The sequence below is a fragment of the Phaenicophaeus curvirostris genome, chromosome 10 (assembly GCF_032191515.1).
Source record: "Phaenicophaeus curvirostris isolate KB17595 chromosome 10, BPBGC_Pcur_1.0, whole genome shotgun sequence".
Classification (NCBI taxonomy): domain Eukaryota; kingdom Metazoa; phylum Chordata; class Aves; order Cuculiformes; family Cuculidae; genus Phaenicophaeus; species Phaenicophaeus curvirostris.
In genome coordinates, this window is record NC_091401.1 from 23,094,415 (window position 1) to 23,111,149 (window position 16,735).

General features: G+C 42.2%; 2 protein-coding genes across 5 annotated transcripts in view; both read left to right on the top strand.

Annotated features, from left to right (window-relative positions):
- Positions 1-9,813, top strand: part of PPM1L (protein phosphatase, Mg2+/Mn2+ dependent 1L) — a 102,412-nt gene extending 92,599 nt beyond the window's left edge. Inside the window, exons 4-5 of one of the 3 annotated variants that reach the window (XR_011338109.1) lie at positions 1,146-1,574; positions 3,294-9,813. Coding sequence is in view for 1 of the 3 variants with exons in the window: in XM_069865149.1 (XP_069721250.1) it covers positions 1,146-1,492 (347 nt within the window). In the remaining 2 variants the exon portion in view is untranslated. Of the gene's footprint in view, positions 1-1,145; positions 2,794-3,293 lie in introns of those variants that run through there. The other 2 variants (XR_011338110.1, XM_069865149.1) reach the window with 2 other exon arrangements.
- Positions 9,814-12,638: 2,825 nt separating this feature from the next.
- ARL14 (ARF like GTPase 14) lies at positions 12,639-16,530 on the top strand. 2 transcript variants are annotated; one of them, XM_069864617.1, is made up of 2 exons: positions 12,639-12,925; positions 14,924-16,530. In XM_069864617.1, the coding sequence occupies exon 2, from the start codon at positions 15,164-15,166 to the stop codon at positions 15,746-15,748; it is 585 nt and encodes a 194-aa protein (XP_069720718.1). In that variant the 5' UTR covers positions 12,639-12,925; positions 14,924-15,163; the 3' UTR covers positions 15,749-16,530. The 2 variants fall into 2 exon arrangements, with proteins under 2 accessions (XP_069720718.1, XP_069720719.1); XM_069864618.1 differs by having other exon boundaries at positions 15,073-16,530.
- Positions 16,531-16,735: the final 205 nt, after the last annotated feature.

Below are 16,735 nucleotides of genomic sequence, written 5' to 3' on the forward strand. Positions count from 1 at the left end.
GATTAGATCAGCCAACCAGAAATGGAAATGTTATCGTAAGATTTAGGTGACTGACAAATAGCACAGAGGCTGGAGTGCAGAGCTGAAAACATTCTGGTAACTACAAAGAACAAAGACATTTGTAAGAACAGCAAAGCAGACAGCTTGCAGATATAAAAGACAACAGTTCGCCTCATTTTGTCATACATTTTCGTGTTCCATGTTTGCAAATTATATGTCCCTGAGCGATGTCCCCAAGTAACTTCATTCCTGTTCAGACGGCAGGAATATAGCTATGAGACAGCTCAGACAGTGGCACGCAGATGCATGAATAGGAATTGAAGATGCCTAAATTTTACCCTTCTACTTTGGACACTGTATAGATGCCTCCCTGGCACCATCCAGCTGTGTAACAGCCAGGTGCTGGCTGTATCAGTCATTGATTTCAGTGTAAAACACATCTCACTGTAAGCAACCCCTAAATAAAATAATGTATTTTCAACTAGAAGTAGCCTTAATCCCAGTGATAATAAAATTGATCAGTCAGATCCCACAGTGTATTTTTCTGCCTTGAAGTAAAATTCTGTGATTGGTTTGGTTTTTTTGTTTCTTTTTGACACAGCTCATTCAAGGAAGTTCGACAGAAAAGCCTATAAATATTTTTACACTTTATGCCTTGAAGTGAGGTGTGAGTCCTACTGCAGGGTGTGTTCAGTGTTGTTTCCTTCATAGATCACTGAAATGGAGAAAACATGAACCACACAGAAAAAAACGAGGTGTTTACTAACACAAGAATGTAAAGATTTGCTTTCAGTGTTTCGTCTTAGCATTGCCATGAGGCTGCCTGCATAGCAAGTTGGGTAGGACAGGAATATCCCGTGTTCATTGAATGTTCGTGTCTCTGGGGCAGTAGTGAGCATGAAGCTGCTCCGTTTGAAAGCAGAGCCATTCCAAACTTCTCCACATCAGCTGTTTCAACAGCACAAACATCCACAATCCAGGTCTTCCCTGCAGCGCTCCAAGATTTCCTTAAAGCATCTCCTGCTTTTTGAGATATATAACATCCGTATAACTCAGCATGATGCATTTTTGGGTGGGTTTTGCTGAAGCCATAGAATGCTTTAATTTTAAAATGAACTGCTTTAAGTGTTGGTGTTTCTCTCCAGGTGGTTTTATCAGCTTTAATGGTTCCTGGCGCGTTCAGGGGATCCTGGCCATGTCCCGCTCCTTAGGAGATTACCCTCTGAAGAACCTGAATGTTGTCATTCCTGACCCTGATATTCTTACCTTTGACCTGGACAAACTGCAGCCAGAGTTCATGATCTTGGCATCGGATGGTCTGTGGGATGCTTTCAGCAACGAGGAAGCCGTCCGATTCATCAAGGAACGCTTGGATGAACCACACTTCGGTGCAAAGAGTATAGTTCTACAGTCCTTTTACAGAGGCTGTCCTGATAATATAACAGTGATGGTGGTGAAGTTCAGGAATAGCAGCAAAACAGAAGAACAGTAATTACCAGGGGTTCTCTGCCTCACTGTGGACTTCAAACAGACTCTTACATTTTAAACATAGTAGGAAGCTCTAGTAAATACTGGTAAGATTCTCCACAAAAGGAACAGATCCCTCTGGTCTTTGTTCTTTGCTTAACAAAAGGAGCAATATGATAAATACATTCTGAGTGGTTATAAGAATCAAGTTTGTTCACATGTACCTGTCTCCTGTGACCTTGCTGCTCCTTAGGAACTAACTGCAACCTTCCATTTCAGAATTTTCTTTACAATTCCTGTGTAGGCTTTTCATTTGATCTGTTATCTCTTATTTCTAATAGTCAAAGGTTCATTCAGATGCACAGCAGGGTCAGGGCAGTGCTGCCACTTAATAGCAAGTGATAGGAAAGACGCTGCTTTTCACTTGCAGGTGCAACTCTTCGGAATGATGCTGTCAGCTTTCTCATCTCTCTCCTTTTTTAATCTGCAGTGAGAAGGTTGTGTGGAAAAAGGTTGTGATTATTGCCTTGTTATTGATATGAAGGAGGAAGAAGAGCCAGCTATTAACCTGTTATGACAGGCCCTCACATTTTATTTAACCACCCCCCAAATAAATCCCTGCCAAGCACGTGATTATGTATAAAGAATTATCTGAAGCCCATGTTTATTCACTCTGCCTTACTCTAATAACATTTCTTCTATGCCATATTGTATTCAAACCAACTAATGTTAAACTCCACCAAAATACTCTGAGGCCTGACACCTTCTATATCAAAAAATAGCTGTGCTATGATAGAAGAATGTCTGTCATTTACCGAGACTCACCCTTGCATTAGGTTTTTGGCACAGACTTTTTAAAGGCATATAAAAAAAAAGAAATGCAAAATTAATTTCTCTAGTGACTGTTTGGAAAACTAATCAAAACAGGGCATTCCTCAGACCTACCTAGATAGAAGTCAAGCTTATTGAAGACTTCCTTGTACCACTGCAGATTAATTTGTGGTGTTAAACCGGGGGAAGACCACTTTAGAGCTGTTTTTTGGTATAATGTATTAATGCCAGGCAGTGTCATCGCACTGTAGAGGTGACAGCTTGTGTTAAATTTAGATAAAAGTATGTTTAGATCTAACTTTCAGTATTTAATTGTATTTTGGGATCTGTGACTACTGTAAGTTTAAACAATGACAGTCTGAGTTTGCTCTGCATCTGATAATTTAGCTGGCTGCTCCATCGTCGAGAGGTGGCAGCAGCAGAGTGTGTTAGTGGAACAGAGCCAGGGCCAAGCTAGAGGTCAGTATTTTTGGAAGGCTTGCTCACCCATGTCTTGTCTTATGATAATCCTTGGGATTCCCACCCCACAAAATGTGGTCCTGGATGAGCCGCTGACATCTCTTGTCTACGAGGTGATGGAAGCTGTCAGTGTTTGGGTCCTGAGATGAATCGGGGATACAAGATGTTAACTAACATTGTCTGTTTCTTGGGTAAAGATACAATAGCACCTAAGTGAAAAGCTACCTGTTCCTCACCACCCATCTGTAACATTTTGGGCAAGTGGCTTGCTGGTCCTGAAAATACCGTGTTGTGGTTGTGCTGAGCAGGTGTGATGTCCCTCAAGGCAAAAATGAAAGAGCACATATTCTGCTTTCTGCTCAAGAAGGAATTCCCATCTTGGTCTTTTCATTTTTGTTCCTAGGTTATCTCTTCCCCAACAAACTTCCCTCCTTCAGTGCGTATGGAGATAATCACAGCTGTTAACTGGATCTGTTGCTATTTACCAGTTCTATTGAAATAGCTCTATTCAAATATTCAGCTTCTTCTCTTGCCAGACGCTGGGTAGAGCCCCTTGACTGAGGAACAGACAAGTGAAAAGCAGAAGTATGAAAGTATTCAGCATCCTCTGAAACCAGCAGGCAGCCAGCCTGCATGGCTCCATTCCTCAGTGAATTTTAAGTGCAACTTTGCAGTTAAATTGAGCAGCTAACAGGAAATGTTAATAATCGCAAAGTGCTTCAGTTACTTTATTTTGAAAAGGTATTTGAGGTCAGACCGCTGTGAAATGAAAACCTTGTGTGATATTTTCACAGGAGTGCTTAATCATGTACTCATAATGCTACAGCATCAGTATCACAACGGTGCTCCAGGCAGAGCTCATGGTGTGTGTAGCATTTGCCTTTCCTTTCTCCTTCACAGATGATGTACCCGTTGTACTGGCTGTTCTTTGTAGGACACTGCCTGGATGTTTGTCAAAACCACTGCCCAGGGAAAAGAAGAATTAGACCCAGCAGCCTACAGAACTCTAAAGCTGAGGGATGCTTGTATAGTAGAGACATCACTACTAATCCTTCACAGGCATTTGAGAAGTTGGAACTGCAACACTGGTCAGCTCCAAAAAGCCTGTCATAGGCTAATGCCACCTGAGCAAAAAGCTCGCGGCTGCCACAAATTCTCCTGAAGCTCATGTTCTTGAGGTTAGCAAGCACTGCTAAGATGTGCCCAACCTTCTCCTAAGCACAACTAGCTTGCAGGTTCTTCCGACACTTGAGATAGGAAAAGGAGGTGGCAGGAATCATAAGCATTCACAAGCTCCTGGAGCACCCACGAGGAAGCAGTGGGAGGGTGGCTTGCTCTGGAAGTAAGCCACGCTCGCAGGATTTAGGAAAACACATAGTGCAATGCAATACAGAGCTGATCTGCAGACTTGTCTGGATGTTTACTCTAGGATCCATTTACTCTCACTCACAGACCAGTCAGTCACTGAATCAGCCCTATTTCAACCTTCAGGTGTCTGCAATTGCAACAATAGTTTTAGCACCTACCATTTTCTCCGCAACACTCCCACTTTTGCAGTAGCTCTTCCCTGGCCTAAGATCTCTGGTAAGGTTGAGACTTTTGATTTTATTTCTTTGAAAACAAGATACAGCTATTTCAGTTTTATAGATGAAGGACTAATGAAGATGACAGGCTTTGTGCAGTCTTCCACACAGCGCAGTGCCTACATACGCTCCCTGCTAGACATCTTCTAAGAAGTCTTTAATCCCATTTTGGACACCTGTAAATTTCCAGTCATGCTGGAAATGCCATATTCTGTTGTGATACATACAGCTGTTGGATGACAAGATTAAGTAACATGCATATTGCTTACACAGTCTAAATGATCTAGGATCTGATCCTCCACTGCCTTAATAATCTGTCCTACATCTGGAAAGAGTTGCCAGACACTGTAGCCAGAAATATCCCCACATGCTCGAGCAGTGCAGGATGTGTTACAGCATTGGAGAGGCAGTACTTCCAGCACACCACCCTCAGTCCTGCTTTCCTGCCTGGGCACCTCTTTGAAAGATGAGATGCATTTTGGTTAAAGTGGCTCGTACAGATCCGAGAGCTCCCTCTTGCCGTACACATTCATGGAAGGTTTTTTGTTGCTTAAGCCTGAGTAGCTCCATTGGTGACATCTGTTCCATGACAGAAAACTGATATATTAAACCGATGCCAAAAAGCATCTTTTGTATGGTCCAAATGATGATAAAGTACCTTGTAAAGAATTTAACTCTTCCCAGGTATATTATAAACCGATAGTTTAACTCATCTAGTACATTCTAAAGACACCATCATTCAGTTAATCATTCTGCTTACATACTTGTGGGGTTTTAGAAAGGCTGTTGGTTCCCATGACGGAAGGGCGATCCCTGTCACCTTATACAGTAGCTGCTGGAGCCAGTGCGGGGCTCCCAGGCTGAGCAAAGTCTGGTTCAGTGGGAGCACAGCTCCGTCTGGCGGCTGCCCGCCCGCTCCTGGGTGAGGTTTGGAGTTGCTCTCTCAACCCTTGTGAAAAATGGGATTAAAAGTCCTCGTGTCCCTTGTGCCAGCGGTTCGAGAGACTTGTTCTCGCAGGCTGAATCTTACAGCAGTGCTGAAGCAGCGTGGGATGAACATGTCCATGCCCTGACACAGCTAAGAAACACAGATACTCTGCTGTGTGACAGTCTGGCACAGCACAGTCCTGCCCTGTATCCTCACCCAACACTGGTGAATGCATTTCAAACGCTTGTTTGTGGGATCAGATGTGTGTGCAAAGCACAGCCATCCAGCTTAGGAGAGCCCAGGACTCACTGCTAGTCGCAGGGGTGGGCAGAATTGCTATTTTATGTCACGTGAAGTGCACGCCGCTTCTTCTGTTGTCACATTCAGCACTAGTGGTCTGGGTGTATTGATCCCATCTCACGGGGAGGGATGGTCACGGGTCACACTGTGAGGATGAGGTTAGCACTGTACTGTTAAAACTTCTAAAAATACAAAATTTGGAACAAATGAGCCTGTCTTACTGAATAGAATGTTTAGATAAATATGAATAAAGCAAACACCAGCTAACATCATGCATTGTCCACTGACTTGTGAACACAAGGTCAGTACCAAAACTACTGCTAATGTTATCACGGTATTACACAGTTCATGTAAGGCAAAATGAAAAAAAATAAAAAGATAAGCTTCTAGAATACAGAAGTTAGTACCAAAGCACTGCACCAGCTTGAATAACAGTGTTTGCTTCATAAACACTAATGTTGTGTCTTGAAAATAAGGGCGTTTTGTTGTTCAGCTGCCCCTTAATATGTGACATCCTTGCTTTAAATAATATATTGCTAATGTATGCAATACTCATTTTACACAGAGAAACATTTAGTAAGGAATTATACTAAAGAAAAACGCCTTCATGAGCTTTTAACTTCATGAAGTAGGGGTTTAGGCCTCTAGTCCTGAAAGCACAAGGTTAAAAAAATCAGAGTGATCTGCTGAAGTTGGGCATCCCTAGAGACCAGAGCTGCTGCCCCTCTTTCTAAACCCAAGGACTCGTATCTAAAAAGATACATACAATTAAGCTAATATTGATTTGAGTTTTACATTGCTTATTTATATAGTGCTGGCTAGATCAGGCTTGGGTGAGCAGCTGGTTTACAGATCACTTTTCCACAGGTAACTTAAAGTTGTAGTATCATTTGTGTCCAGTTCCAAGTGATAGCCCAGATGCTCCGTTAAGCGAAACGTGTGGTGGAAGCTGCTGAAGCCTATCTGAAATGATAAATAGAGGCTCATATCGAGAGCAATTCTTGAGTAAGGTTTGAGATCCACTTTTATGAGCAGGTCTGCTCAGTCTTAAGGAAGAACTCCAGATTAGTTGAGCAACAGGGAAATACAGCACTTATTTCTGCATTTAAATCGCCAACCCTCTATTCCTTTAAGCCTGTTCGGATGCATCAGTACTTCTAGGGACACAGATGCTCAGAAATCTGCTTCAGCCTGCATTTCACTGTTAGTTACATGGATAATTGGTTATGATGTTCCAGAAATCTAAACGCAGGACTGTCAAAGGTGGCTCTCTAGGAATTTCTTCACTGTATTCAGGGGAGTGAAAGCAACATAGATGAAACTGTATTTTATCTGTGCTTGCTTTAATCTGGTAATAACAGGAGTCATAGAGTCAAGCTGTGTGGGTGGACAGTGAGATACCTGCTCAGCATCCCCTGTGCCACTGCCCAAGCCACCACGCTGACCCTGCCCTGGGAGGCAGATGCACTCTGTGGCCTTCGGTGGAGGCTGATGAAAACAGACTCTCACGCCAGAACTGCCACAGTCCCTCAGTGATTTTTTGATTTTTCTTCTTGTGGTAAGAGAAATTTAGTTATGTTAAAAAGATGTTGCCTTTGGGAAAAGTCCCTTGGAGTCAGTGCCGTTCTGTGCCCAATCTCTGCACTGCTCTTTGGTAAAATGCTCCTTTATGCATAAGCACAGTACAACATGTAAGCAGGGGTTGTCAATGCTGCTTTTACAAATTGAATCCATTTTATGAAGTTCAAACCTATCTACCTTTAACATGGCAAACTGTAACCATCCCGTAGCCATTAACCGCAAAGTTAACAGGAGCAGAGCCTGGAAAAACAACGTTAGAACCTGTACTGAGTGACTGTTACACTGAGCAAGGTTAAACCACCTCCACCCAGTGCATTTGGAAATGATCTCTAAGAAAAGCATTGAGACAGATGCATTATGAAAATGAACTACACATTTAGAACTCTGCGAGGGCAGGTCAGAGCTTCATTAACCAAAGCCCCACACAGCACACAAGATAACAAACCTGCAAGGTTTAAACAGTCTGCCTCGGTTAAAGGTTGCTCCTGTTTAGTACAACGCAGCTGCATTAGCCTAGCCAAGAGCCTCTTCAGTCTCTTGCTTGGAACACTTTTTCACTTGGGGCATGGGTATAATAGTTTTAAGACTTTATCTTTACTGCAAGCTCAGGGCAGACTGCACTTTGCTCCCAGGGAGAGGACCACCACAGGCAAAGCATTCCCTGGCGGAGCAGCCAGGGCATCAGGCTGAGCCCCATCCCGGTTGGGATGGACATGACGCTGCACATCCACGCTGTGAATAACTCATTCAGATCATTTGGATTAACGTGGCCTGGAAAATCACCCTGCTGCACAGCAACTATCACCAGGCCAGAGGTAAACAGAGCTCAGATATATAAACCATCACGAGAGAGGTCACTTGGGGTAAACCAGGTCTTTTTAAGTCCTTATTTTATAGGTGGGAAAACCAAGCTCCAAAGTCCCATAACTGCTTAGACAAACTATACTATATCACTGGTCCTGTTTCCTTACAGGAGTTGCAGGGTGATGCTGCCTTTAGCTAAGAATCACATAACAGCATTTCAGAGAGACCACGCTTCCCTTAATCCTGTGAAAGAAAGTGGCTTTGTGAGTTTTGGCAACCAAATACAGAAATAGAGTAGGTGGGGTTTATTTTGTATTACAATTTTAGGATCTTTTAATGTGTGGACTCAACTACACATATAAAAACCCCACACCATCAACCACAATCATCGGTTTAGCTTCCTTTTAGCTTTGTTTTTCATAGAATCATAGAATCACTAGGTTGGAAAAGACCTCTAGGATTATCGAGTCCAACCATTCCTATCAACCACTAAACCATGTCCCTGAGCACCTCATCCACCCGTCTTTTAAACACCCTTAGCTTTTTTTTTACCTCTTGCAAGGCTGCTCACACTAGAACCTTTCCTGATATTTGCTTTAAGCAGAAACATTAACTTAGGTATGAATTTTTATGGTCTTTTAAGCAATAATAAGGTCAGACTCAAATACAAACCAGATTTGGAAATGAGTTGGGTTTTTTTTTTTAAAAAAAAAAAAGCAGGAGGAGGAATAATTTACAGTGTAAATTTCTTGCAGAATTGATGTCACTTTAGATTACAGTTTCAGGTGGCATAAACAGATCACTGTGTATAAACCTACATGTGAGAAAGCAAAAGCCTTGTGATCCATGACCAGTGTTACTACTCTGGGGCACAAATATAAAAAAAATCCCTTGCTGGGTGACAGTTACATTTTTACCACAGTCCTGTACAGCCATTTCTCTGGGATACACGTTCCTTACTCTGTCACCAGGAGCACTGTCTGCTTTATCTATCCAGTTTCTGAAAATTGCAGTGTCTTTCATAATTAGTTTTCTGAAAAAAAGCAATACAAACTGTGCTGTAGTATCAGTGTTCTCGTGACAATTTATTTCTAAACATTTAGCGTGGCAGGCTTATAAAAAAAGAGTAGAGGGGTTTTTAAGAAGTATAAATAATCAAAGACCAAGTGAAACATTTCTCACAGAGCTCTTGGGATCTGACCACAGTAGTACAACGATCAAATCACAGATCCTAAAACCATAGGAACAGCTGGAGTTTTACCTGTTTCTAGAAATACAATATCATTCCTTCCTCAGTTATGCCGTACTGGACCTTTAGCTGTTTAGTTTAACAAAGAAAAAAATATCTATTTTTTAAAAGCTTTGACAGTCTTACCATCCATTCATAGAACACTGACATCTGAAATACCTGTTTAGAGAGTATTTTCCCCAAGACCTCATTTTTATATCTAGAGAATTAACATGTCCTATAATTCCATCACAAAACCATGCACAGGTGTTGAAAAGATCGCAAAATTCAATACTGCCCATAACCACAATGTAACAAATACCTGGTGAAACCTCAGTCGTGGTACTAGAGGTTTCTGCATCTCTTCTAATTTGTCTCTAAGAGACTATCTGAAGGACAGCCAAATGTAAATATATCCTCGCATCTCCGCCGTAGTACAAATAAGGTGGCAGTGCTCTGTCATTCTCGATGTACAGGATGTAACGATAGTATCTTCACTGTGTAGTTGATGTGTCAAGAATAATTATGTTAATGCAATTGCAAATTCTGTATTGTTGTCTATTAGAAGTGTAAACTACTGAAAACTTGGCCTTGCTGATATGAATAAAGTGATTAAAATACCCATCTTTACAGACATAGTGGAGTTTGTCTTCTTTAAGAAATACAGATCTTAGAATGTCTTACTTTTTTCATTTTAAAATTTGAAGAAAGAAAACTATTTGAGGAAGAGCTATAAAGTCACACTATAAACGCATGGTTTAATCTTCCCCAGCGTGGTTCCAGATTGGGATTCATCAGTACCTGCACATCTGCGTGTATATATTTGGGGTTAGATTATACCAATGTATTAGAGATGATTACAGTAACTAAACTGCACACAAACTCTACTGCATCCAGCCCTCAGTAGTCTGCGAACATTATCAAAGACACCAAAACAATCCCATTTTGTATGGATATAGATATACCTAGATACACATGCACAAAGTTCATCATGCTTCAAAAATTTCCCATCAGCTTCTGCACAAGATCCACAGGTTCGTGACACTCTCAGAACGATTCCGGAGGCAATATGTTTAAATAAGAGGGTATAACACTCTCAGAGGTGATATATTGAATATAAGGTTTTTGCAAGATTCATGCTGGGCAGGGAACAAATAATTGAGAGGGGCATAGGATGATGCAGTTGCAAAAAAAAATTGAAAAAAATCCAGCTAGGAATTTGGGACGCATCTCCAAAGCTACTTTCTTGGCATAGACAGTATTCCTCAGTGACATGTCACACATTCCAAAGGACTCAGGTAGAAATCCTGTGGTTACCGTACACCACGTGGAGAAGTGTCAGAGGAAGGCAGGGCAGTGTATTCCAAAGTACCCTGCATGTGAAGGATACATAGGTGGAAAAGCACTTTGTGAATTTCCAATATTTTAATTAAGAATATTAAAATGTCCCAGAAAAATGCTGCCATCACAGCTCTGCTCCAGCAGCACAGCCCTCCTCCAGTCAAAGTCAACCCTGTAAGTGTGGTTTTGATTTGTGTTTCCCTGTAATTTAAGTGGTTTTACACTGTATAGGTTTAGGATTATCTATTAAAGGGAATCAAAGGCAACTTAATGAAGTGTTTGATGACAAATCTTGCCAAAACCCAGTTATTTCACTTGATGTAATGCCTTGCACTGCAATCCAGTGTCAATACTTACAGATATCAAAATTGATTTTATAAAGAAAGAATTATTTATCTTCTGGAATAATATTGTTCACTTTAAGTATATTTAAGCAAATTCCAACATAAACATCCTCAAATTTAATAGGTTTGACATAACACAGCTTATATAGTGGTCGTGGGGCAGAAACCACACTCCCCAAAACATGAGATAGCAATTTCTGCAGCACTGAGAATTCAAAATACAGGTGGTCATCCTCCGACATTGTGAAGGGCAGAACTCCAAACACACAGAGAAAAGAATCAAAGGGAAAATTGAAGGGGAAAGCCTAACCACAGCTCTTGCCAGGAAAATTCCCTTCTCCTATTTCTAAGGCTGAAAATGAAGTGCAGAGGTTGAAGAAGTGAGGTCTGAAAGCAGAGCTGGCACTTTAGCTTGGAGGTGTGCAGCTGCAGACCCTTGAGCTGTTCCCAGGACAGATTCCCCACCACTGCCAGACTTTGTTTGCTGGCAGTTGTGCTCCAGCAGCACCGCGGCAGCACGGGATGCGCAGCAGGAGCGGTACCAGGTCTAGAACTGCTCCTTTCAGGGAAATGTTTTCATTTGCTTGCAAGCTTGCAGCTTGCTGGCACAACACAATAAAGTCTGGGGTTATGCTCACAGATAAAACTGACCAACTTCAAAACACAGATAAGGAAGCAGGCAGCAAGCAGGCTCTACAGTAATTTCAGACACACTTCTCGCACCCCACTGTAGTTGGGCAATTATCGAGTACAAACAGTTGTGACTGGAAAAAGGTGGCAAATTCTCATATTCATTAAAGTCCAATAATTACAATAACCAACAGATATTCCATTTTAAAGATTAAAAAATACCATATTTATAATGTCAGACGTATAGAAAAATATATCTGTCTTTAAAGTTTCCAGCAGAAATCATTTGTAAATGTATTCCTCTTCCTGGCTTCTGGTTTTTCTCCGTAGGGCTTACTAGTAAGAGGAACTGCAGGTATTTTGGGCTACGAAGATCTAATATCAGAATGCTTTAAATGACCTTTAACAATGACTTGCCCTTACTTTGAACTGCCTAAGCACTCTTCATTCGCCCTTCCAGGCAACTTTCCACCGCACAGGGATCAATAAGGAAGAAACACCCCGAGGCGGGGTTCATTAGGAAAAAATCTCCTGCCCTTGCTGACCCCAGACATGCAATTTTAAGCCATTTTACTGTTTCCCACTAAAAAAGGCACCACGGTAACAGTGAGCGCTCGTGTCCCTGCATGGGTGTTCGTTCCCCAGCTCAGTGGTCAGCTCTATGCCTGGGCAGGAGCCCATGACAATTCCCCCACGCTACTCTGGCCACTACTGGTACCGTTATCATTACGGCTACCAAACTGCTGCTGGAACTGATAGTAGTGAGGATTCACCCCTGATCCTCCCTAAATTACTACATCAGTCACACTTGGTAACATTCCAAAAACATGCAGCCCTGCCGGAATATCCTGCTGGGACAACTCGGGAACCTCCACCGTTTATGTAAACCTACGGGAGGTTTACTGTGCCAAGTCTGAGCTCTAATCAACTGATGGCAAATCAGCTGCCTGGGCTGGTTTATTGCCCTGGGTCTTTCCAGCTGAGAGCACAGAGAGAGCCCACACCAGCGAACGCGCCTCGCCCCAGCAAAGCACACACACCTTTGGACAAATCAAAGGTACATCCCTCCTTCTCTCAGATGCTCACCGCTCGGTGCACACATGGACTGGAAGGCTGCATCGCGCTGTGCCTTGTGCTGCTGACAGTGGCTCTGATGATCTCACGCTGGCACATAAACTCCGAAGCAACGCAGGAAACCATTACTGGCAGTGGCTCCGAACCAAGCTCTCGTTCAGCTCAGGTACAGCTGAAACTGAGAACCATGGAGCCTCCAGCAGCTAGCTGTTCGTCCTGGGAATAAACTTAATTATCTCGTAAAACATCAGACGTCGCTTAATCACGTCTTTCAAGGGAAGTCTGATTTAATGAAACAACAGTTGAGGCCATAAATACGGAATGCAGTTGGAACAAACATATGGAGCAGAGAACGGTGAGTAATCCTTAAATCACAGCTTGCCCAGGGACCCCAAGCACCCATCCACGCTGCTGCTGCTCGCGCAGAGGGAGGGTTTGGCCTTTACTAGGACAACCATATTTGAAGGAAATGGCCTGCTATTTTGCAGGGAATTATGATTTATTTGACTGTACTAACAATGTGTTTTGCATAATTTCCTGTCCTCCCATCTTTCAATACATTCATACGCATTATTTATAAAGAAATGCAAACACTTTCTTTTCTTCCCTGGTTTAACACATAACAACCTGCTCCTGAAAGAAATCCTACCCACCATCTATCCCTGTTATTAAATATGAAAAATGTACAACAGAGAGCATGTCCCTGTCATCTTCTGTTGCCCCCAATTATTTCTGTATAACCCTTTTAGCTTCAGGAGAAACCAAGTTATAACTTGTCTGTCAACGCTGAGGTTTATTTTACGCAACGCATATGATCTGAGCAGCCAATGTCATAATTATCAAAATGATTACCTTATCAGTCAGCAGCTCGCTGGGCCAGAAGACCTTCATGTTGTTTTGCTGGTTATGCACTTTCTGAATCAAAGACAAAGGGTAATAACTAATACTCGTGCATCTGGGTAGAGGGCAAATAAGTACTGCAGTACCCAGTACACACTGGTTTAGCCCAGCACAGGCCTGCTAGAGGGCAAAAGTCAGAGACTCACAGAATCATAGAACCACAGAATGGCTTGGATCAGAAGGGAATTTACAGCCCATCCAGTTCCAACCCCCTGCCATAGGCAGGGACACCTTCCAAATTGTCAGATTGCTCAAAGGCCGATCCAGCCTGGCCTTGCACACCTCCAGGGATAGGGCATCCACAATTTCTCTGGGCAACTTTTTCCAGTGCCTCAATACCCTCACAGGAAAAAATTTCTTGATTTCTACTCTAAATCTCCCCTCTCTCAGCTTAAAACTGTTACCCCTTATCCTATCACTGCACTCTCTGATAAAGAGCCCCTCTCCACTTTTCCTGCAGCCCCCTTTAAGTCCTGGAAGGCTGCTATAAGGTCTCCCCTGAGCCATCTCTTCTCCAGGTTGAACAACCCCAACTCTCTCAGCCTGTCCTCATATGGGAGGTGCTCCAGCCCTTGGTTCATCTTGTCGGCACTCCTCTGGACTTGCTCTAACAAATCCGTGTGACTCAAGACAACAGAAATAATATTGGACTTTATTGTCTATTTCCTCTTTTTTTATTATCCTATTTGTAGTGCTGGACAAAGACTGATCTTTTCATCAAGACTCAGTTATTTCCCCTCTTCTTGTCCCTTTCCTGAAGGAAACCATTGTAGCTCAGTGGGCAACAAAGAAATAAAGCCCAATGAAACTAACAGAAATATTTAATTTCAGGTAGCTTAATCTGAGTAAGGACCAGATCATAGATCCATATTTAATCTCCACTGTGCACAGTGCAGTTAAACTTGTTCATACAAACATAACTCACCGAGCTGGCAACTTCGACAGCTTAATCAAGGCGGACAACTTCATGCCTGAGTGAGGAGGAAGGGTACCTGACGGAGTCAGAGGCAGCCAGTTGGAGCAGAGCACGTTTTTTGAGTGGCATTCGCTCATTGTCTGAGTGAGCCCACGTGCCCACACAGACTCACATGAGAAACCTCTTGAGATTAATTTGTTCCTGGGAGATGAGATGCACCAATAAATTGAATACCTTGTCATTTTGTGGATTGCTAAGTACGGACAAACCATAACATTTCTCCTCCTCATCGGCTGTGTTTATAATTCATTTCCTTTCCAAGAAAGTAATAAAGGGATTTATCTCAGGGCAGACAGCTAGCGGCTCCCTGGATCATGGGTATAATCAGGCTGCTGCTGGTTTATACACATGATTCTACAATGTAAAGGCTTCTTAAATAGTCATGTAAGTGTGGTTCACTGTTCAAACATGTTCCCAGACTGTAACCTTTGCGCCCGTGACCAGTGGGTACGTTACTCATCATTGTTCCACCCACAGGCTTGGCACTGAACATTACACCTTCATAAATACTGCTTGTGTTTTATCAAGTTGATAGAAGCCAGAATATATTTGTACAGAGCTTTTACTTACTTTTCATTGTGCAAAGCCGCTTCTTCCTCTTCCTGACTCTGTGCTTCATCTCACAGCGCAAGACAGATATCTTACAGACAAGAACTGGCTTCAGGGAAGGCAGTGAATTCCAATTTTCAAGGCTGACTGGAGAGCACCACAGCACAAATGGGCCTCCAGAACACCAAACACTCCAAAGTCAAGCAAGCCAATATTCTGATGTTAGGACTTGACTCTGCGGGAAAATCAACGCTGTTGTACAAGTTCAAGTGTGACGAAGTTTTTCTAACAAGTCCAACGATTGGCTTTAATGTCGATATGATTGAAACCAGGAAAGATTTTACAATGACCTTTTGGGATGTTGGAGGACAACAGAAAATGAGACAGCTTTGGTGCACTTTCCTGGAAAACACAGATGGTCTGCTGTATGTTGTGGACAGCTCGGATAAGCGACGCCTGGAAGAATCAAAGAAGGAATTTGTACTCATTTTAAAGAATGAATTTATAAAAAACGTACCAGTCATCGTGCTTGCGAATAAGCAAGATTTGCCTGGAGCTTTGAATGCTGAGGAAATAACCAGGAGATTCAACGTGAAGAAGTACTGCAGTGACAGAAATTGGTATGTACAGCCCTGTTGTGCTCTCACAGGGGAAGGTCTGTCAGAAGCTCTCCGTATACTAACTACATTTGCAAAGAACTACAGCCGATCAAAGGAGACTTCTACAATCTTTAAGGAAATCGAAACACTTTAAGAATTTCTGTCTTCAAATTCTGGTGCACTTTAATCAATGTATTTTGTTGGACAGACTAAATCTGACAGTACTGGATTCTGTAGAACTGTTATATCTAAATATTTATAAAGAACTTGGACAATTTTAAATTACACTGTTATACCTGCAGATGCTTTTGAGATACTACTCTGCAGCATTTTATTGGTGATCATATACTTGGGGTTATTCAGCTCACAAGTATGGCTGTGGAGGGATAAAAAAGCCGGAGGTAAGCTTCTGTATTTTAGCAAGTGGAAACAAAATAGGTGAGCAGAGCTTAAAATGCTTAAATCAAGCATTTTGTCAAGGCATAAAATATCCAAGTTGTTTGTTCAGCAAGAAAAGCAGGGGATAAAATGTTGTTTTGTAATGAATGCTCTGTGGGTGTACTTCTCATGTAAAAATATGGTTGGTTTAGAGCTTAAATTCTCAGTTATGTACAAGAGAACCTATGAATCTGAAGTACTTGTTGGATATTTTTGCACTCTAGAGCCAAATACTCCAAACAGATTTTAACAAACAGGATTTGCTCCTCACCAAGCTGCAGGCAAAACTGTTATCGAGTGCTGTGTGTGAGGGGTAGGCCTGGTGTTAAAGACTGCTATGTACCAATTTCTTTGTTTCTGCACTGTTGTATTGCTCTCCTTAGCCAAAAGCAGAGCAATAGAAGCCAGTATGGGATCAACCCAGTAAGAGCTGATCTCCATTGGTTTTGGGGTGGGGGGCAGAGGGAGGAGAAATGAGGGGGATTGACTCCTTGGTTGTTTTTTCATACAACTTCATGGATCCTGTCCTGCCTGCGCTGAAGCCACCTGAAATTTTGTTGCCGATAAATTTAGGTTTGATTAAATTTGACGTTAGGTGGCACAAAATTGCTAACCCTATTTGTATAAAAAATTGCCAAATGAAATTTCTGTTAAGATTTCCTAATTCATGAAGGAGTGAATTAGTATTCTCAATGCTATTAAA